General features: G+C 39.2%; 1 protein-coding gene across 9 annotated transcripts in view; it reads right to left on the reverse strand.

The window, feature by feature from the left end:
* tead1b (TEA domain family member 1b) overlaps positions 1 to 21,090 on the reverse strand; it is a 51,160-nt gene extending 30,070 nt beyond the window's left edge. For 3 of the 9 annotated variants that reach the window (XM_037094848.1, XM_037094851.1, XM_037094849.1), the window contains exons 1-3: positions 20,840 to 21,087; positions 20,229 to 20,361; positions 7,264 to 7,516 (exon numbers count right to left, since the gene is read on the reverse strand). In XM_037094848.1, the coding sequence (XP_036950743.1) occupies positions 7,264 to 7,420 (157 nt within the window). In that variant the 5' untranslated portion in view covers positions 7,421 to 7,516; positions 20,229 to 20,361; positions 20,840 to 21,087. Of the gene's footprint in view, positions 1 to 7,263; positions 7,517 to 20,228; positions 20,651 to 20,839 lie in introns of those variants that run through there. The other 6 variants (XM_037094847.1, XM_037094846.1, XM_037094843.1 and 3 more) reach the window with 5 other exon arrangements.
* Between the last annotated feature and the right edge of the window lie 1,191 nt (positions 21,091 to 22,281).

Below are 22,281 nucleotides of genomic sequence, written 5' to 3' on the forward strand. Positions count from 1 at the left end.
GTGCAAACACTTCCACCCAGGCTGACAGAAAACACACACACATTGATCAGTTTGTCCAGATTCTTTCCAATGCAGTTTTGGAAATGCATGCAGTATAAAAAATGACTAGGATTTAATTCTTAAAATACTGAAACGAAATCAAATATGTTAATTTGTGCAACACATTTGCATTCAGCAGCATTTTCAGGGTGAGACAGTACACCAATCTCCCACAATCCCTGCCTCTGAAAGTCAACTCTCTTGTACGATCAAATCCTCTCCCTGTGTCCACCTCATCACAGTCAGGTTAGCATCTGTGCTGCTTACACCTTGAGCCCCTCTATCAACACTGTTTACGGTGAGCAGCCCTGTGAGGCGTGAGACTGGAATCTCACACACGACTCGCAACATGTCATGCTTGGTCAATGCAACATGGTCATGAGTTAGAGCTGAAATCTGCCCTCTGAACAGACTGCCATGAAATAATATGCACTTCAAAATCAATTCTGCTGCTCAGCAACAGGGGAGCTCTTCATGTAGATCCATTTTGGGGGCTGAGTCGCATTAATTGCACGTTCTCAGAGACACAGAAACACACAGGGGCCACAAGTTTAAAGATATGAAGTAACAAGTATGTTGAAATCAAGAGATCCCACATTATCTATTATCTCCTTTCAAAAATGTTTAATTGTGTCTACTAGGGATCGTCCAATTTGATTTTTTCAATATCCGACACCAATACAGGTTATGAGTAACAAGGAGACTGCTTTGTGATATTTTGAACCAATACACATTTGTGGTAAAAAATGCAATCTCAGTGTCAAATGTTGGATTAACAAGTGAAAGAATATAACAAAGTATAATTTTGAGGTTCCCGTGCATTACTTGATACCACTTATGATATATCATAACAGTAGTATATAAAGTAATTAGTATCAATTTGTATATAATTACAATAAGCTCTACCTTCACCAGCTTCATCAACATTAAAGTGTGAAACACATGAATGCATCAATAATTATAATACCGTACACAACTCTGAAATGGATGAAATTGAAAAAATTAAATTTACTTTTGGCATGATTATCATAATACTTTTGTATTTTAACATAAAAGTTGGAATGCAGGTGTTGTACAATGTGGTATAACTACTTTTAGTGATGTAAAAGATCTTATTTTAAGCATATATTTATTTTGTATGACACAAAACACAATTTTATCATTTTGAAAAAAGAAAAAAAACACCATGAAGCAACCAGTAGCATTATAGTCTTAATTTAAATTTAAATAAATTAATCCTTGAAATAACCCCACAAATTTTTATAAAATGAAATGACTAAAAACTAATAAAGCTTTGCATTAATATTTGAGTCCTCTCAAAATCCCTGTCCTTAATCAGTTGTTACTATCCAGCAGCAGTTTGTGGTGCAGAAAGCAGGTTTGCCTTTTTGCCTTTTTGTCTGTGGCACAGTCACCTTCACTGTTCATTACCACATATTGTGGACTATACACAGAGAGAGGCAGCTACGTTAGAGGAAAAATTCCACATTTTTCAATTAATTTATTTTCCTGGCAACTGGATGAAAGAAATAAGGAGAAGGAGAATTGCAAAAATGTTTAATATTATCAGCAATTTTCACCAGGCATTTGACAGGGATGGGTGCTACTCATTTGCAGTGCAAAAACAACTGATGCGAAGGACCGTGAGATAAAAGGTTTGTTGAGAGACACATGGAAAGACCACATAAAAACATATATTATTTGAATCACACAGCTGTTGTATGTGGCCTTGAGCCTTGAATAATGCATCAGTTCTAAATCAAAGAGTGTTTCACACCCCTGGAGAGACAGGAAAACAAACTAATAGACATTTCATACCTCATGTATGATGCTCTCTAGTGAATATGCTTTCAAATGATAAATCGATGTCACTGGTTAATCCCTCAAAGTAGTTTCTATATTGTCACTCACAGAATACAGAATTATATAACTGCATTCACATTACACAATCTCAGAAAAAATAAAATCAAGTTTCAGTTTCTGTTTAGTTTCTGTCTCTCGCTCACATCAACTGTAACAGTTGATGATATAGATGCAGTATTAACATCACAATAGAAACACCTGTTGAGTAGAGCAGTGTGTAACATGTGTTTCACCCTGTACCAGAGAGGAGCCAGAAAACCCATTCACATCACATGTTTGTTCCTTCACTCTGTTAGGTTAAAATAAGTCATCTCCATAGTGACCCACGATGAATAAATAACCAGTTTGTCACAACCCTAAAATCTTGAAGCCTAATACAAAATGACTTCGTCCCTACCTCATCATACCTGCATCAATACTATTTACACTTTCAACAGTTTCTCCTTTTGAGGAAGATATAACATAATTGGACTTTTTTCACTACCATGTGTGTGAAAACACAGTAGTCTAACACTGACAATGGCAGGGGAACAAATGAGGGATTATTCTGGAGGTGTGCGATGCCTCTCCTGCAATGAAGTTCCTCACACTCCATTCTGAGTCAATGTAGGTGACTCGGGGAGCCTGAGCTGATCCCAGAATTCCTCATTATCCGCCCAGCAGGGAGGATCAGGTCTGCTCGCTCTGTCTCAGAGCATGCTCGGCCCGATGAGACGAGCCTCGGAGGAGCACAGTGCTGGGCCATCAGGGGCAAGCCAGGTCTGCTCATTATATCTAACTCATCCTTGGCATCTCTGCAAACCAAGTGCCACTTAGTTCCCACAGGAGGGGTCTGGGCTGGATCACTGACGAGATGGCAGAGCAAACAGCAGAGTGGTAATAGGAAAAGCTTTACATCAAAAGACATGTGCGGACAGCGGCATAGTGTCCAATGGTCCACCTTCAGGGTGAATATCACAACAAGACGGGATATGTGGTAACAGTGATTCCTATCTTTAGGATAAATAACTGCAATTAATACCATGATCTCTGCTACTGTGTAGCAGAACCAGACTTATCTCAAACATAATGACACAATTATAAAAGGTACTTTAAAATTTCTTGGAAAGGTGACTATGTCATGCACTGGTGGCCTTGCCTTCACCAGCAAAAACAAGAAAAACACAACATGGGTGCATTATAGCCTACGAGAAGAGTACGTATTTACATATCCATTTGTGAGTAAATTGAATAAGAATCAGTTCTTTCCTTTTTTGAACAGTAACTGAGAAAAATTCACCAATGTCATTTAGCTTGCGGGGCAAGTGCAAATACATAACACAATGAATAAACATACAATTTGAGTGAGGCGTGTTGTTTCATTTATCAACTCTATTTCTGGGATAAATGAATGCAGCCTTGCACAGCAGGTGAATTATGCAAGTGCAGAGTCTTAGGCCTTTGGCTAGGGGCCAGTGCCCCCTATTTCCCTTTACTCTTTAAAATATTCTCTCAAGTAAACTCTGGGGCCATGGAAAGTGCCAGGTGATGAAGCCTATGCAGATGTGGTGTCTTCCATTGCCTCAGAGAACGGGCACAGTGCCAGCCAACGCTGGTCTCAGCATATCCACAACACTTCAGGTAAACACCACAATAAGCTAAGAAGCAGAAATTAGAAATTGTTTTGTAGCGCAACACAGTTGCTATAGAGACTGTTGCTAATTAACTGCACTCTACCCCAGGATAACAAAGGGCTTAAGGGCACTCAGGGCGGCTCCTCCTGTGATGAGATCTGTGTATGGAACACTATGCCATCCCCAGGGTCTCTCAACTACAAAATACCTGTCTCCTTGTAGCCAACTTTCATCTCAGATGCCACGAGAGGCTTTGTGTGGCATCTGTCTGAGGCTGTTAGAAACCCTACGGACCTGGATTACAGCCTCATATCAGCCTCACCACGGTTAGATGAACCCTTCCCCTTTTAAAAGACAAATCACTGGTTGTTTTTGACAAATCAATTCCGTTGTAGCAGCATGGAGGACCACTTCAATGGTTACTTATCGTCTCTGATGGCATTCCAAAGAGCTGGCAAGGAGCACTTCTCAATGTACAATGAATACATATTCACATGTCAAAGATAACATCTTTGTTTTTATAGTGGGCATGCAAGCAAGGTTTGTTTCATTAAATATACTTCCAGTTAAGTCCTTAACATAATGAAGCTGCCTTCTTTTAGGGCTGCACAATTAACAAAAAATGTTAATCTAATAAAAATTGAAATCACAGAAGCTTCAGTCATTTGATAAAGGTCAATATACGACAAAACAATGTCAAAGAAGTGCTGTAGTATTGCAGAGATTCCCTGGCTTAAACAATGTTGTCCTCTTGATGTGAAAAAACACTAATCCACTAATCGTGAATCATATACCAAGTCTGTCAAATAATCACATTTTGATTTTTTCTTTCCATATTGTGCAGCCCTAACTTATCAAATCTAAATACATCCTGGACTCCTGTTCCATAGTAAACAGGATAGGTGTGAGATTTATACTGGTCAGACATGTGGTTCATATATATAAATATATAAAGCCAAATATTGATGACACTGCGACAGTGAACATTTATATACACACATATATTTCCTACATTAAAAATAAAGTACATTTATTTTGCAAACAGATAGTGAACACTCATTGTTACTATACAATATCATGACTCCCGAGTCAAAGCCACACCAATGAGCATTTTTCAGGGTTTGCTCATAAAAAAAGGTAAATGATAGAAAATGTGGAAAATAACAGGGGGAAAGGACACAAAGTCACATTCCAACTGTTCCTCAAATGTCTCTGAGGGAGTCAAACTGACCACTCCTACAGCTACAGCCTTATTGTCTTCAGAGTGGGGTTGGGTGATGTCTACCGAACTACAATATGATGATGTCTACAGTAAAACATAACAATAGGGGACTTTATCTTACTAAGACAGTTTGACCTGTCAGGGTTGCCATAAGGTAGGAGTGACCAGCTCACCACTATAGTCACTTAACTTTCCCATTGACACTTTGACAGCAACCTACAGTTCCCTCACCCAACTGAGGATATTCTGTCTGGCGTTCATCCATATGCCACATTTAAAAGTGTCGTCTGTGAACCACATGCCCATTACTCCATTATTGTGTTCAGTCTCTGTATCTTAAAGCAAAGTTAGCTGGCTAGTCATACTGAGCAATCTAAGCTAAGAAAAAGAAAAAAACAGCTGCACAACTGAAAGAAACACGGCACCCTGCAGATAAGAAACATCGTTGCTACCAATGTAACCAAGCTTCAAGTGTTCACCTAAATTAATTAAATTAATAGTATAAGAATCAAAAATGGACAGGGAAACGTAGTCTGAACACCAAAAACCTCCTTTTTTTCACAAAACAAAGATGTAACAATGGTAGAGGGCTTAGTTGTCAGCCCTACTTCAGAGTGAAAATAAGCATCAGCACTAAATGTCCTGATGCCGCTCAATGTCACCATTGCTAGTACTTCACTGACTATGTGACCGTGTGTACACATACACTGTAATAGGCCAGATCTCTAATCTAATTTTATATTTTACTCATATAATACAACAACTTAATCTACTCAAAATAAACTGTGGCTCCTTTTCTTTCTCCCAGGGAGATTCAAGGCACCTTTAATGCCTTCCAAGCTTTGGGGGATTGTCACAGTTCATGGCATGATGGGATTGGCACAGGGATGCAGCAACAGTTGCAGGGCTGATAAAGCAGCCATAGATTAGACTGATACCAATCTGTCTTTTGTTACAGAGTCCCAACACACTCTGATATGTTGGGCAAGAGGAAGCATCCCTAATTCTACCTTTTATCCTAAAATAAAAAAATAAAACATTCACATCCCCTGTCTTTCTATAGCTCTTTCCACAAACAAGCAGCTGAACACAGTCAGTCAGCATAGTTTTTGCTAAATGCAGCCGTGGTTTCCTAACTATATCTTCGTTTGCATGCTTGAACATGTAAGAAATTAATTTTACTCAAAGCATGCTCGTCAAACTGTTCTGACTTACGAATGGTGGGCTAGACAACTCAATGACTCTACTACTGGTGAGACATGTGTAACCAGACACAGAGCACATCTGGCAGGACCGAACTCTATTCAACACTGCAGTTGTCTCTTCAGCAGATTTTAAGGTGGATTTAAGACCACAAAAACAAAGCATTTCTTTGCTTTTGTTACTGAGGTTAGAATTTATCTGAAGTGACAGTCTTTTAAGAGTCTCGAGAAAGAAAACTTGAGCGCTTTTAGCACTGCTCATTTATAACTCCAGCAGACCTGAATTGTCATGCTTTAATCCACAGCAGAGGGACAGCTTCTCTGGCAGCCTCGCTCTGTATGGGGATGAGGGAATTGGAGGAAGAGACAGCGGGGAGAGTCCTGTTGTCTGAGCCCACATCTTTGTAGTGGCAGCTGAGGGGTTTCACTGCAACTCCTAGAATTTACATTTTGTTTGGCCGGAGGGGTCACATGACAGCTGCGAGCGAATGCTCTGAGGGGCTTTCTGCTTTCACTTGACACTGACAGGCTGTGAGACAGTCCAACACCACAGAGAGAAAACATTCCCTCTTTCCATGACATCACCCAGCCAGGAATGGGGGGATATGGAGGGAGGAGAGGGGGCACAGCTGGTGGCAGCCACAGTACCATCTGCTACTGACTAATAGTTCATGCTGCTTTACTTATAAACTTGCACTTCTGTGAACCAGCATCGTGGCTGTATGGTCAGCATCACAGAGCACATCAATGATAAATTTCAGACGGCCAGTCTTATAATATTACATTACTTGGCAGATCCTTGTATTGATACTTTTTTTTTTTTCATTTTAAAAAAGTAGTTTGACATTTGGTAGGCCTACTCATTCACCAAGACAGATCTCAGTCTGTCAATTAAAGATCTCATATTCTGCTCATTTTCAGGTTCATACTTTTATTTGGGGTTCCACTGGACAATGTTGTTTTTCTGATACTGTCCATTGCTGTGGCACCTCTCTTCACTCTGCAACGCATTTATGGTGGTTGAAGGAGGTGACTGTGTGACATCATAACCTTAAAGAAGTCCTGATGCACAGTTCCTGCACTTGGCTTGTATGGAAATCTCCAATATTGTCCTTTTTGATACTTTATCAATATCTATATAGCACCAAAACCTACTTAATAAACAAACATGTATCTATTTATTAGACAGTCAAATACAAAACTACAGCCAGCAGTGTTTTCAACAAACACCTTCACACAAAAATAACAGGTTTAAAGCAAGTTATTGCCCATTTCTTGGCTGCACATGCACATGGCACCTGCACATACACACATCTGTACTCACCATACATCTTGCCCTCATCAGAGAGGATGATCTTCCTGCGTCCACATGGAGGATATATGGCGAGGGCCTCCTGGAAGCTCTGTTCAATGTCAGGGCTCCACACCCCCTCTGCATCATTGTCTACAGGCTTGTCTGCAGAGTCACTCATCCTCTCCATGTCCTCGGCAGGGCTCTCGCTGCCGCTCCAGCTGCTGGGATCAATTGTGGCGGTTGGGCTCTCCAAGCTGAAGCCTGGAGCAGACTAGGGAGAGACCTGGAATTCCCAAATAAACAAACACAATGGTCACCCTCCACAGCAGAGCAGCAGACATCTGCTTCCAAAAAACAACACAGTATACACAGTGTTAGTTGAGACCACAATATGGGGCAGAAGTAGCCAAACAAGCTTGGACATCACCAAAAATGTTGTTGATTTGATCTAAAATGGATGTTAGGGATTTAAAACATTGAACATTTTCATGGACATGGGGCTCTTCCTTTTCATTAAATGACAGGACACAGAAGTACAGCTATAACTTGCTCAGAGATATAATAACTGCTTCAGACTATGATGGCAGATGTAACCCATGACTAAGCGATGAGGGGAGTCCACAAAACACTCACAGGCTACAAGAATGTATGATAACAAGGTGGTCCACTGGGTAAATTGTATATAGCCTACTCTGACTTAAGATTTGTATTCTGAGAATCTTTTTGTGCCCTTATTCAGCACCGTCAGTCATTTGAGAGAGCAGACACTAAAGCCACACAGAGAAGATTTTTTTCTTTCCGGGGGGGGGGGAAAGGTTGCAGACCTGTGGGCATCACAAGAAAACTAAGGTTTACAAACAATGGCACAAACCAAGGACCAGCCTCTTCTGCTAGTAAGCTGGTCTCACAGCTGGAGACTCTCTCTCATCTCACCAGTGACTATTGACAAGATCAACAAGCTCCTGGGTGAATCTGCAGCTAATAAACCATGGACTGGGTCATTATCCTATGACGTCACTGGAAGCAGAATGGGTTTCATGTCCAGTAACATAAAACAGCAGCATATATAATGGGAAAGGACTGTTACAGACTACAGCTTCATGAATGTACAGATGTGACTAATTGTGACACTCATAGGGAACCAGCAAAGCATGGGTGTGTTACAATGATATTTGGCAGTGTTGTGGTCAGTATCCACTTTGTGGCCTTTATGAATGGAAAGCATCCTGCACACAGTGGCATTAGCAGCCACAGTGATCGAACAAGCACTTCAACTTTGACGGTTAAGGTTTAGAGTTTATTAAAATGGTTGACTTGCAAGAATTATTTTGTGTTAAGATGTGCAGTGTGAGAGCTGTAGATCCTTTATCATGTTAAGCTTATACTTGTAGGATTCACATGGCAGAGGTATGCTGGCCTTACAGATGGATAAAGCCAGAAACTCTGCATTTTTTTCAATTTTCGGAATCAGTGGGGTTTTTTTGTCCAATTGCCAATAAAATAAATCAGTAATTTGAATATAAATCTCCACAAATGTTTTACTTAATTATAATATCAATATACATTCCATCGCTGGTTTTTCACATTTTTTCTTTTGTACAGTACAGTACATCAGATCCAAATAACAGTCTCCCTGATTATATATAATCGTATTGCAACTTAAAAAACATATTGGTCTATCCCTACTGACACTGTCACTGGCCTTCATGCTGTTTTATACCGTTTCTTGTTTTCCAATGCATTCATGACATCAAACTTGACACCCCACAAAAACAGCAGAAAGGTGGACTTGTCCTTTGGCAATGAGAAAAGAATCAATCAACTTACGTTTACCTGAAGTTTAAAAAACCTGAATATAGACATTAATGTTGGTGTAAAAATGCATAAGCCTCTGCTTTACTTACAAGCAATCCAAACACATAGTTTTTTTGTCAGCTATCAGACCGCGACTGTCTTTACCATTAATTCGCAATGAAAAATATTCTTCTCTAATGTTCTCAGGTTTCTTAATCTCTTCCCTCTTTCCAGACAACTGTTTCCTCCCTAAGCAAGACCCTATTCAAGCAGCACAAGCTGTCAGGAAGTGGGAATAGTAGCATATGTTTCTTCCAGCATGTCAGTTCATGAGGGGGAAAGGGGGGATGGGAGCAAGCTGTTGGGGAAAAAAACTCCCAGAGACCAGAGAGAGCTTTTACTGAATTCCGTTTTTGTGTGCTGACTGCTGACACTGCAGAACGAACTCACAAACTGATGAGGGAGGGGAAAAAAATTCCCATTTCAACCACTAAAAGGCTGGGACTCTTTCTAGATGTGCTCCTCTCATCCCAACCAAATGATGAACTATGCTGCTCGTAATCACTTCCAGCTTAGATTCTTACTGCAAGAAGAGGTTCAGAAGAAAATACATGTTTCTATACTTAAATGCAGTGCCTATGCATAAATACTTTTCTTTAAATTAGCTACCAGTATGTTTCAATTAAGTTTTTTAATGTCTTGTCTGCTAAAGCAGTCTTCTTTGATCCATAAATTGACAAACAATTTTTGCAAGTCCATCTGAAGTACTAATGAAATTCTTCCCTACAATCACCGATTCTCTGTTTTTGCTACATCATGATGTAGTTCATGAAGCAACACCTTGATCAGTCTTTAGTGACTTTGGTTCCATCACACCAGATTGATTCTTACATACTGATGTTTCCCACCTATTTAGGTGTTTTCCTACAATGCCATGACAGTAATTTAACACTGCTACAGTACCATGCAATCAGTTATTAAACCTCAATGCCACCTACCATCCTATTTGTCATTCATGTAAGGACAACATCAATATCAAATAGCTATTGCTGAATAATGTGACCCTTAAAATATGCACACACTTTTATTTTCGTTCACGCAAGAACAGAACCTGAGGTATTGGCTTATTGATTATTTGTACCTAGCGTTGATATAGAGACAAAATTTACAGTACACCAGTAGTACCTAGCACACTGGCTGGATTGTGAGCGAAAAGACGCTCACAATCTGTGGAGCGCAGTATCAATGTACTGTTAATGCAAACCAAAATTAAAAGCATACTATTGGTGAAACACAAGTTAACATTTATTTTCAAGTAATGTAGTCACAAGAAATGCAATGTGTTCAGTGAATTCAGCATTAATATCGTAAATCAAAATGCGTCTACAGAACAAAATATTGATAATTTTGCATTTGTTGAGAGTGGGTCAAATCTAAATATGTCAGTGGTAGTTTTTTCAGTCTTTGGGGGAAATGGAACAAGAAGAACCTGTTAGACGAAGAGCTGCAGGAAACAGGTTGCACATCTGCAACTTCTTAGTGAGGTAAACAACTCCTTTTCCCTATTAATGTTTGCACTGTATTTAAATCAGAAATACTGCCATTACCTTAATGATCTGACAACAAATCCTCCACCATCATCTTGTCAGTAACCTCTCCTTAATCTCGTCACCTTATAAGTGAAACATGATTCCTGCTACTCCTAGTCGTCCAACAAAGTTATGATTTTAAAACATCAAAATGACTGTGGGGTGGTGGGCAAGTGATGATATCAATGACCGTGTTACACTGGGAATGATTACCATGGCAGAAATATTACCACCCTTTTAGGCAAATTTGTTACAGAGCATTTAAAGAGGGAAGAAAAGAAAGTGGAGGATTTTTAAGTTTCTAGATCACCAAACATGGCTCAGATCATGCAGTAATATGCCAAAATTTACCCAATATACATTATTTCTCCAGAGGACTTTTCTCTAATATGTGATAAAAATCTGTCTTCAGGATGCTGATTATCTGAGGAAAAACAAAACAAATCAGCCAAAACAAATAGCACATTTAAGCTGACAACACTGGATAAACTGACTTGTGATAGATATGTGTATCATAATATCCCAGTGTGCAATATCATATACATGGGTAGAGGCCAATTTACCCATTTACAAACAATTTTCCATTCATAAAAAATCAACTGAAAGACTTGGGCATTAATTATTATCAAATATTATATAACATGTCATGTTAATCATGTCAGTTATGAACTTGATTATTAAAGCTATTCATTCATCAAGAGCTGACGACTTACTATTATGTTTTGTTGTTATTTGTGGGTCGAAGACGTTTTATTGTTTGGCTAATCAGTGGAATTTGTATCCCCCTTCAACTCCTCTGCCTCCATGTTTGTACAATACCAGATTATTACCACTATAATGGGGGATGTGGTGGGGTAACGAAAAGGAAATGAGCGTTTGTACTGAAGGAGAGAAAAGGATGTGGGGTACGGTTATTCGTGTGTGCACATGATTTTCTTATCTATTTTAGTATCAGTATATCAACCTATATACTGATCTATTATATTGATCATTTATCTATATATTCTCAATCAAATGGAGATGAGATTAGCATTGTCTTCATTTAAACACAGATGAAATAACACAGGATTAAAGTCATCTCCAGAAAGGATTCTTTGCATCCAGTGGCATCAATTGAATGCTTTCACCGTGTGCAACATGTGAATAACCTGGCAGAGTCCTGAAGGAGAGCGGTCTCTTAGTGCCCTAGAATCTGTGGACTAATTACGTCTGTCAAAAGGAGGCATGAATGTCACCCACAGAACACTTGTGACTTACAGATAATTGAATACTTCTGTCTTTGCAGGGTGTACACCATAGAAATGGTCTTATTTGTGTGGAGACAGCCTGCAATGCAATGACTGAATGTGGTAGCTAAGCAGAGCAGTAGCTGTGACACGGCATTATGGGAAATTACACTTACTGTGAGATTACATAAACCACTCACCAAGCTGGAATCCAGCTCCTTAAATTAAGAGAACCCATTTCACCCATCAGACAGAGCAAGGTAATGAAATAGCAGATGAGAGGTCTCAAATGTAATTTTCCATGTGGAGTTCTTTTGTGCCGTTATCTCAGAGGGTGCAATAATGATTCTGTGAATGACTTTTGTGCACCCCATAATGGCCCACAGTAGTTAAGGCCACAGTGTGTAAAACTATAATTATCATGTGATTTCAAAACTCAACATTTTCAGTGTGTTGTAAAGACATACCCTGGCCTTTGCATAATTATTACAGCGATGTCAAAAGTATTCCAATTTGAGCAACATGTAACCTACTATGAACATTTACAATGACAGACATTACTGAAATTCCATTTAGTTTTTGTCATTAAAACAAAATAATTACCTTGTGTGAGGCATGTGTATGGAATGAGTCTTTGATAGCAGATCTCTGAGGACCTTGAGATGCAGTTAAAAGGACATGCAAAATACAATTAACCAAAACTCTTTGGAAATACTGTAAGAATGTTATCTATTTTGAGAGCTTTACCACTTAAAGTAAAGTTTAGGCATGTGGCCCCTGTTTTAAAAAAACTCAAAATTAACTGAGCAGTAGTGACATTGCTGGGATGAATAGCAGAGCATTTTAATTACCACAATCATGTTGAAAAAACATTTCCAAACAGATTAAACCATGGAAGAATTTCAGAGCAAAAATATTGATCCTGTATTGGATTTTCCTTTAGGTTTCATGAATAAATCTACAGATCTGGAGTACAGATGAATGAATAAACAAGGTTTTCAATACCAATTTCCGCAGGTCCACTGGAGAGCCCAGAAAGCTTACTTATGCTGCCTCTGTTATTGGCAATGGCCTCGTGTTTATTTCATGCCTCTTTGAACCAGCAGGCTTAGGTGCCGTGAATCTGTCTGATATCATCCCACTCAAATCTGAGGCCTGGATCCCACCGCCCGGCAACCATCAGGCCACTGAGGGATCAATCTTTGTTTGCCAGAGAATAGGATTGATTTACAGGTTCTGTCAAAGCAGCCCTCTCTACCTGCCTCAGACTGAGAACAGGTAGCAACAACATGACCTGGACAACATCAGATATGTTGGCAGCCCAGAAAAGAGGCATAGCTGAAAGGTCTCCCTCTCTCAACAACAGAGGGAAAATTGACTGTGAAGCTAAGGGACCAACATGTTTCCTTTCTCTGTCCTGCCAGTAATACCAAAATATAAAAAAAAAAATTACAATTTCCCATTCAAACATGAAATGTAATGAAAGCTCAGAAGACATTTGCCTATCAAAAATTTGCAGTGCATTCCAGACAGCATGCAACCATGTCACAGCGGTGAGGAGTGTGAGCGGAACACATAAAGCTCAGGAAATTAAAGCTGTAAATAAAGGTCCGTCAGATAAAGGATCTCCTGACAGTTATGAGAGCAGAGCAGGCCGAGGGCTGGTCGCTGGCTCATTCAGGACGCGTGCGGATGGGCATGAAAAAACAAATCACAGTGATGAGCATGAAGGCCACCATTTGCATTTGGCTCTGTCAATTCAAACTGACTTTCATTTCTCTTCTTCTTCTCTCTTGCCATCATTTATCCCCTTATATACTTCTTTCTTTCTCGCTTCTCTGCACTCATCTTTTCTGCTCTTTCCTATTTTATTTTGGCAACTACTGCATATCACACTGCATTCAGGCCACAAATAACACAGCCTACTAAGAGGGGCCGTGCAATTTGTATTGAATTTGTACTACACGAAAATATTTTGGAGATGTCATCATTAGTGATGTTAATATGATACCCGGCAGGTAAATGCATTTATTGCTCATCTGATGCAACACCTAAATAGTGCTTTGCTGTCAGGGGCTAAGCTGTTTTCCCCATTTTTCTGTTGAACTAGACTTGTTTTCAATAATACATTTTCCTAAGAGTGACTATTCACATTTTTTAAACATGACAGTTTTCAAAAGATATGGATAGGTTATTGATTAGCGAAGACAGTGAACACCAAATTCTGAGGAAATTGAATTTTCATCCCATGGCCATGTGCAGTCATAATACTTTGACATTTTTTATGTCAACTGTTTGGTACTAACAGAGGATTAAGTCAAATCTGTGACTTATTTGTATGAACGCTGCTCTAACTCAATGATGGTATTGGCAAAATCATATCAACATAAACCAAACCAGAGCATGACCAAAAAATATCTCTTTTAACATGGCAAAAAAAAAAGACAGATTTTCTTCGAAATTCTTCTTTCATCTGGTTCAATGTCGGTACGAAGACTTTCCACATAGCAGCAGGATGAACACATGAGGCTATACAAGGATCCCAAAGAGTAACACGAATGCACTTTAATTGGAATTTTTGGGGCATTTTGTGGGTAATGAGAAATAGGGATCCAAGGCTGATATTTTTTGTGAGACACTAAACGTGTCGTTTTGAAGTTCGCCACTGTACTATGTGTCTTAAGTGTAGCCAGCACTGAACACTGAATTTGGTCCATGCGTTCTTGAAGATTTGTCACTGTATGTTTATACATTCAAGCCTGGAAAGTGAAGACACCATTAACAGTTTTTATTTTCATGGAATTAGTCTTCAGCCTCTGGGCCATAGAGCTCCAGTGTAGTTAAAGGGGCTATATGTAACAATTTGCAGTAATTTTCATGTATCAATCGCTTCTTTTCATGGCTAAATGTGAGCTGACTGTAACAGAGAGCAACAGCAGCTGAAGATAGTTTACAAAAAACGTGCTTCAAGCACAACCCAGAAGTTCCACAGAGCCCCTTTAAAAAAACTATCAACAAAAAACTATCCAAAACACATCAACAAGCCATGACATGGGTTACATCTTTTACTGCTGCTTCATGTTTTCTTTTCAAACTATAATTCTGAGTAAATCTTGCCTACACTATCCTCCTGCCTTAAATATCCACAAGAGCGCACAAGGATGCATTAATCCACAGCTAAAAATAGTCCCCAACAAATGCTCTACTAATTCATGTTTGAGCAACACTTGCAACAAAACTACAGCGCAAAGCATTTTGAGAGTCTTATTTTGCCCTATTTTTAAAAAAATATATATATTTGTGACTTGAATTTTTTGATCTTTATCAAGAACAAATTGCCTTGGGGCCACATGACTCAGAAAGTCAAATACTATGAGAAATGGACTTTTGGTTTGATGAATTTTGTTGACGATAACAAAAATATAAGATATCAACAACTTATCTTTTATCTTTTAATTTGATTTACAAAACAAATATCTGTAAATGCTCAACAAAAGGGGATAATTCCAGATGTACTGTTTTTGGACAACACAGCTTGCCCATGTTCATGATGTAATTATAAACCAACGAGACTTCTTGTTGGAAATGTCTACTTGGCTCTAGTAAACAAGGGGGGGAGGGACACAGTTTGGACAGTACCATCCTCCGTTGCTGTGTTTCGGGTCAGATTCCAAACTAATTTACCGGGCATAGCCTGCATATTAATGTTGGGAGCTTACCCTCCAGTCTATCTGCGCCTCCAATGAATCCAGGGCACCTTCGGGGCAGAGAGAGCTGGCCTGATCTGTGTCAGCCATGATAACAATACAGCGACCATTGATGAAAGGTCTTGTGGGAATTTATTACAAGCAACGACTGGGGAATACGGTGCCAGAGAGACTGAATAACCCACGTTTGAATACAAGCCACAAATTACACACAGTTTCTGTAAATGAAGTGACTGTGTGCCTTTGTTCCATGGGTTTCCTTTCACTAGTGGGGAAGCTGAACACCACTACCGCTACTATGGCCAGCACTGAGAAAGGAAGTTGTTGAAGCTGAGATTTCCTGCTCTCATTGTGGTTAAGAACTCAAAATGTTTATAGTGGTTTCAGAAACTGACTCATCTAATGATTCATGGAGTGCATATTGCTTTTCATCTGTGTGCGATCACAAGGCAGCTCATTTATTTGTCTTTTTATTCAAATAAGAATGGGAACAAAAAGTACATGTCCCCGCGTCTAAGTAACTTCTGGGGTACTACACGTCAGTAATGAGTGGTTATGGCATTATGCTGTTCTAATGTCTTTTTCCAGTACATGTGATTGAGACTGCCATATGGCAAAAATTATGAGGCCGTAATATTAAAGTGGTCTGACTTCAAAAGGGTCAGAGAAGCTCATTTTATGAAAACTGGAAAGGCTCAAACACGACTTGTTGCCTGCTGTTGTCTGCTACTCCTTCAGCAAAACAGCATTAGACTTAAACACAGTCTGTCTTCCATAAGTTTTCACGAGGAGAGAGAGAAAAAAACTGTGTTGCACTTACTAAGGTGGTTGACAGGGCCAAAGTGCATTCGGTAGCTGGCAGTCATTTTATGGCTGCAGCACTGAAGCAGATTTACTTAGATGACGTCAGTGGCTTTGAGCCAGCTTTTCCTTTTTGGTGGCACTCTCCACTGACCTCAGTGGGCCCTGCTCAAACTGCTGAGCAGCAGCGCATACTCTAAAATTCCCTTTCTAGACCAGGGTTTACCTCAGGGCACACACAGTCTGCAAGCCTGCAGGAGTGTCCTCTTCTTTAAAGGGTGCTTTGACCGAGGAGCATACTGATGTTTTGATGTGATTCTACCCCTGCCACACATCACATCTAATTACACAATTAATGACTCTGTGTCCAGATTTAATTACAGATCGCAGATCTTTTTCTAGCCTGGGATTTTCATAACAAAAATAATATTGTGTATTATCATTTCAATTATAATGTGGGACATGTAATGTGTTCACATTCCCATGAGGAATTTCAAAGGACCTGACTACAAATAGAAAACATGCCTTGTTGTACACTGACATCAGTATTTTCAGTCAAGTAAAGCCTTAATTTGAGCATCAGTTTACTGTCCATAATGCATATATGGATTTATGTTCAAAAATTATGTAGAAACTGAGAACTACCAAAGCTTGTAATGGCAGAAAATATATTAATAGAATCAGATCTATAAAGAAATGCCTGACCTGACAACAAGTGGGTACAACCCGCAAACCAAACCCAAGACAGAAATAAAGGTATTTATTCATTCTGACAGATATATTAGTTGGTCTATCACAGCTATACTGGTATTAGCATATATGTGCCAAGATTTAAAAAAAAAAAAAAAAACTTTTTTGGAGATTATAATGCAGAAAAAGATGCTTGGGCTAATTTATAGTTATCAAAAAATCCCAGCGAAATTTACTATGTCAGTGATGTCCTGTTTGACAAGTGAAGTAAAATATCCTGTGTCCCTTACAGATCTTTCACACATTTGACAGATAATTGCAAAAAATGTATGTATAATGGCTAATATAACAATATACAGTGTACTTTCATCCTGCATAACATGTCTCTTCATCCAGGTTATATGAAAACTAGAAAACACAAATAACTCTTACTAAAAGTTTTATTTTCATCTTTGTGATCTAAAAAAAGTCATCAATCCTAAATTGATGCTTGTGGAATTAAAATGTCATTTTTGCGTGAATTCCTACTTCATTCTGAGATCCTGGCATCATTCAGATTATTAATGTCTCTTCATTAGTCCAGGGTTTTAGGCTTCATCCTTACACTATAATTAATGATGCATCCGGTGAAATATATCTTCAAAAGTGGCTGGTTAATATGGTGTTATTCTGACATTACTGTATACGAGGACTGCACAAAATTTGATGTCAGTGCATAAAAACAGCAGTGGCTTTTAAATGCATAAAGACGTATCTGTTAGGGAGACTGATGTGTGTACAAACATGATGTCAGGTTAACAGGAGATCTTAACTGAGAGGAGAATTAAAATCTTTGCTTTGTAAAAGCAAAAGCAGAAATTGTGGGATTGATAATTGCCACAACATAGAGCATAAAACCACCAAAGATATTTGACAAACATTTGAGAGTAGTCTCGCCCTTTTCTGTGAGAAGTAACACAGTCCACTCTGTGCTTCACAAAAGCACATTATTCTGTCCACACTTCACAACAGACAGACTACACTCTCTGTAGTCCTGCTCTCAGACCTCAACAAGGCAGCGTAAAGGACCAAAATCTGAAGGAACAAGACATCAAAGTATATATCCACAGCAGCACAACCCTGTCTCCTTCAGATAGTTATCAGCACCTGCTTTATCTTTAATACGGTGGCATCATTTTAAACTACTTGAGCAAATGACAGATACGTTTTGCTTGTGACGAATTCCAAATCATTTAAGACATATCAACTTATCTGAATATATAGAAAGACCCAGGCTATAAACAAGACTGTCTTTCAGTCTTGTTAACAAACTACAGGTGATGTTAAATGTGCTGTATTAAGCTCCATCAAAAAGCAGAGGGAGTTTGGAAACTCCTTTTCAGAGGTAAAGTCCCATTTGGTCAAACAAAGACAACATCCTATTCTTGCACAAATGTTATGCAGGCTTGCGTCCAACAGGTCCACTGGTTGCATAAGCTGAAAACAAAGCATCTTTTTCTACCCCTAATTTTTTTTTTCTTCCAAGCAAGCAGATTTACACTGTGACTTGTCTGGGGGTAACGCCTCACTGCATTCAAACTGTTTCCAGGAAATGATAACAGCCCTTTCAATGTTAATTAAATTAAATATGTTGTTTCCCTTTTTTTTAATCTCTTTACCAAGTTACATCAAATGTTTACCAGTAGTTAACTAAGAAAAAGCACCTTTCACGTTACGAAAGCGAGACAGAGAACTTGATTTAACCAGATGCTTTCACATTAAAAACAAAAAGAGGGGGAGGCTGTAGGGGCTGCAGCCAAAAACTTGTCTTAGGGATGGAAAGTGGATTTTGTTCAACCTCCTTTTGAAGCTTGTGCAGGTCTTTTTCAACCCTGTTGCTCAGTTGTGTCACTTCTTCTGCTAAGCCGGTTATAATAACACAATACGGCAGCTTTCCCAAAGTTTATAACGGACTGATTATTTCCCTGAATGTGAGTATGAAACACAATTGAGGCCACAAGATGTTAAGATCTGTGTGACTGGACAGCTGATTGAAAAAGCACAACCGAAGAGCTCCAAAGAAAATAAATAAGGGTAAAGCAACATATAGATATGTATTCAACAACAAAGACTATTTGATTGAATCAAGGAGCGTACCTGAGCTGTGTAAACTGTGACACGATCACCTGACCGGGCTATTTGTTCAATGAAACCAGATCTGACAATTTAAAGCAGCAAAAATATTCAATAAAGTGTCAAGAGGGAAGAAGTGGAGACTAACCACAGCTAACTTTACTGTTGCTAATGAAAGCCTCTGGCTTTATTTCAGTCCCTCCGTTTGCATAATAGCCTGTGTAATTTTCCCAGAGTCCACAAAAAGTTATGGGGATGAAATCATTGTAAGGCGCAAAAAAAAAACTTTGTGACACAGCTGGCCTGCAGTTGAGGGAGGTGGGGAGTTAAGTTTTTAGCTGAGCAGGCATTTCCCAAAGTGGAGGAAGGAAAAGGAAAACAATGAAGGAAACCCCAAATAAAAGCCTCATAAACATCACATCTTAAAGGGGCACTGTGGAGTTTCTGGAGAAGAAATTCAAACAGAATCTCACAAAATGAATGAGGTAATAATACAAACTGTACAAACAAGCTGCTCTCAGAGGGAAATGAGGTCCCCAGGACACTGTTTGGAGCTACAGAGGTGGCAGGGTCATATAAACAAAAGTAAAACAGTACGAAATCGTGTTGTCCTTTAAAGTCAGACTGTTCATTCTGTATATTCAGTCATGTAGACAAATTGTTTGTTCATTCGGTTCGTTTGGGCATGAAAAATAATTCCATGAACATGTTCCTCTCCTGGTTAAAACATTTCTTCTACAACACAACACAGTGCACGTTTAAGCTAACTTTCCCACTCAACGTTAACCAAAGGTCTTAGCTTTAAAAAAAAAAAAAAAAAAAGCGTCACGTTAATGTCCTTTTAATATCACCCAAATCCCCTAAAAAGTACCGCACAAACCTACACAAACGCTTCGTATTTTGACACATTGGTAGTTTTCTGGACGTGAGTCGCTCAGAGGAGGAGGACACACCGTGAAAACAATAAAGGAGTTTTGGCTAACCTTTTCCTTATAGTGACACGGAGAGCAGCAGGCAGGGAGTCGGGAGAGAAGTTAACACGTTAAAAAAGAAAAAAAAACAGAACATTTACTTACACAAAACTTCGATGGCGATGGTAACAAAAAGCCCCGTCAAACGTGTTGAAGCAACAAGTCTCCCCGCTGCGTTTCCTTCGAGGTGGTCCGAAAATGCTCCGGTGAAATCTCCAACAACTCCCGGCTGAGCCAACTACGGAGAGGAAAACAGCAACGTTTTCAACCGTCATCTTGTCCAAAAAACTGTTATTCGTGCGGTGTGTTGCTCGGTTCACCCCGGAGTCCTCTGGGACTTTCTGAGGCTCTAACACGGGCACGAACGAGCATCTGGGGCTCTTCTAGGGGCGTATGGTCGGGCTTCTTTTCAAAAAAATGTGAAAAATGTCAAAGATTTTCGCTGCTATGTCAAAGCCATAGGCTGCAACAGTGAGTGTTCAAAGTGAGCACCCTGTTGCAACAGCGACCAGAATCGGCCATCTATCTCTGCGGTGGAAACAAGACGACCTAACGTTACTTCACGCCGTGGGATAAAAAGAGTAAACACCTACATAAGACAGCATTTTTTTTTTTCATAAATTGTCCGGTATTTTTCAAAGACGTCAACTAAAAAAAAACCCACGAACAGAAGTCTACAACCAGTTTGGATACCTGCAACTACCATTGAAACTTACCTCGTTATTGATATCTCATATAAAATGTCCCTTTCTTTTGGTAAGGGGATGTTACGGGGGATTTTTAATACTATGTCAAGTTATTCTGGTGTTTCTGGGCCAGCCAGGAAAAGGTGTAGGTGAATCGCTTCGCGCACTGACAGAGATGCGAAGAATGCTCGGAATGAGAAGAGGAATGAAATGCACGCAAAGAGCGAGTTTGCGCCGGGGCGGAGCGAGAGGTGGCGTCATCCCCGAGCCCCGGCAGCCAGCCTGGGCAGCAGGCAGCGGCAGCAGGGGCAGGGAGGGTACAAAACATCCCGAGAACTGACGCCTTCACGGACGCTCCGATTTTACAGCTACGCAGCCGTCCATTTGTATTAGTATCGATCCAGCCTCAGTTATCCGTGACCCTTCTCGCTTCACCTCAAGCATACCAAAACCATGACCAGCCCCCACTAGGTAGAGACATAGGGGCGTTATATTAATGATAGAAAAAAAAAAAACTCACAGCTGGATCTATATGTTTTTCTTTTGCTGTGAGGTTTTGAGATATCCTGCAACCTTCCCTAACATAAAGCAATTTTTCACGTATATATGTGAGAATAAGTTCTGAGAAGCCACAAGGCCGGTAAGCATATAAGATAAGCAAATATAGATAATAATAAACAGTAAGGAGTTGAAATAAATACAATAAGATATGAATGATTTTAAGATTATGGACTAGGGTCAGAGCTCTACAAGTACCTAAAAATCATACTTACAATGCACAAGACACAACATTAAATTATGTTACAGAATAAAAATTCAAGCGATGAAAATATATCCCTAACTAATGTTGTGTAGCGTAAGAATTACGCACAAGTTCTGAGATAACATAATGTGGTTAAGCATCTAACTGGATGTGCAAAAACAGTCAATTGCATGCATATGTACATGATGTGGTAATATGAATAATGATAAACAGTAAGGAGATTAAATAAACGTGAAAGTTAGGATTTATATAAACTAGGATCAGTGTTGTAAGGGTACCTAAAAGTCATATGTCAGTAGAAGTACAGATACCATTTTGAATTATTACTTTAAGCGAAAAAAGAAAATGGAACGGAACAGAATTATTACTTTATTCACAGTAATCCCATAGCAATTTTCAGTAGTGTAAGAATTAAGTACAAGTTCTGAGACAGCATAATGCAGTTAAGCATCTAACCAGATGTGCAGTACAGCAGTAAAGTGCAGGCTAATGTATGTAAAGTTGTACTATAATAATACAGCAATTAAATTAAAATGGATATTGTAAGATACTGTATACAGGCTGCTGTATGAACAATATTATATGAACTAGGGTTAGTGTTGTGTAAACTACTGAAAAGTCATACTTGAGTAAAAGTTAAGATATCATTTTAAAATATTACTTCAGTAAAAGAGAAAATAACCCATATAGTAGGAGTCTTAAAGTATCT

Source organism: Acanthopagrus latus, chromosome 4 (genome assembly GCF_904848185.1).
Source record: "Acanthopagrus latus isolate v.2019 chromosome 4, fAcaLat1.1, whole genome shotgun sequence".
In the NCBI taxonomy this organism is placed as follows: Eukaryota; Metazoa; Chordata; class Actinopteri; order Spariformes; family Sparidae; genus Acanthopagrus; species Acanthopagrus latus.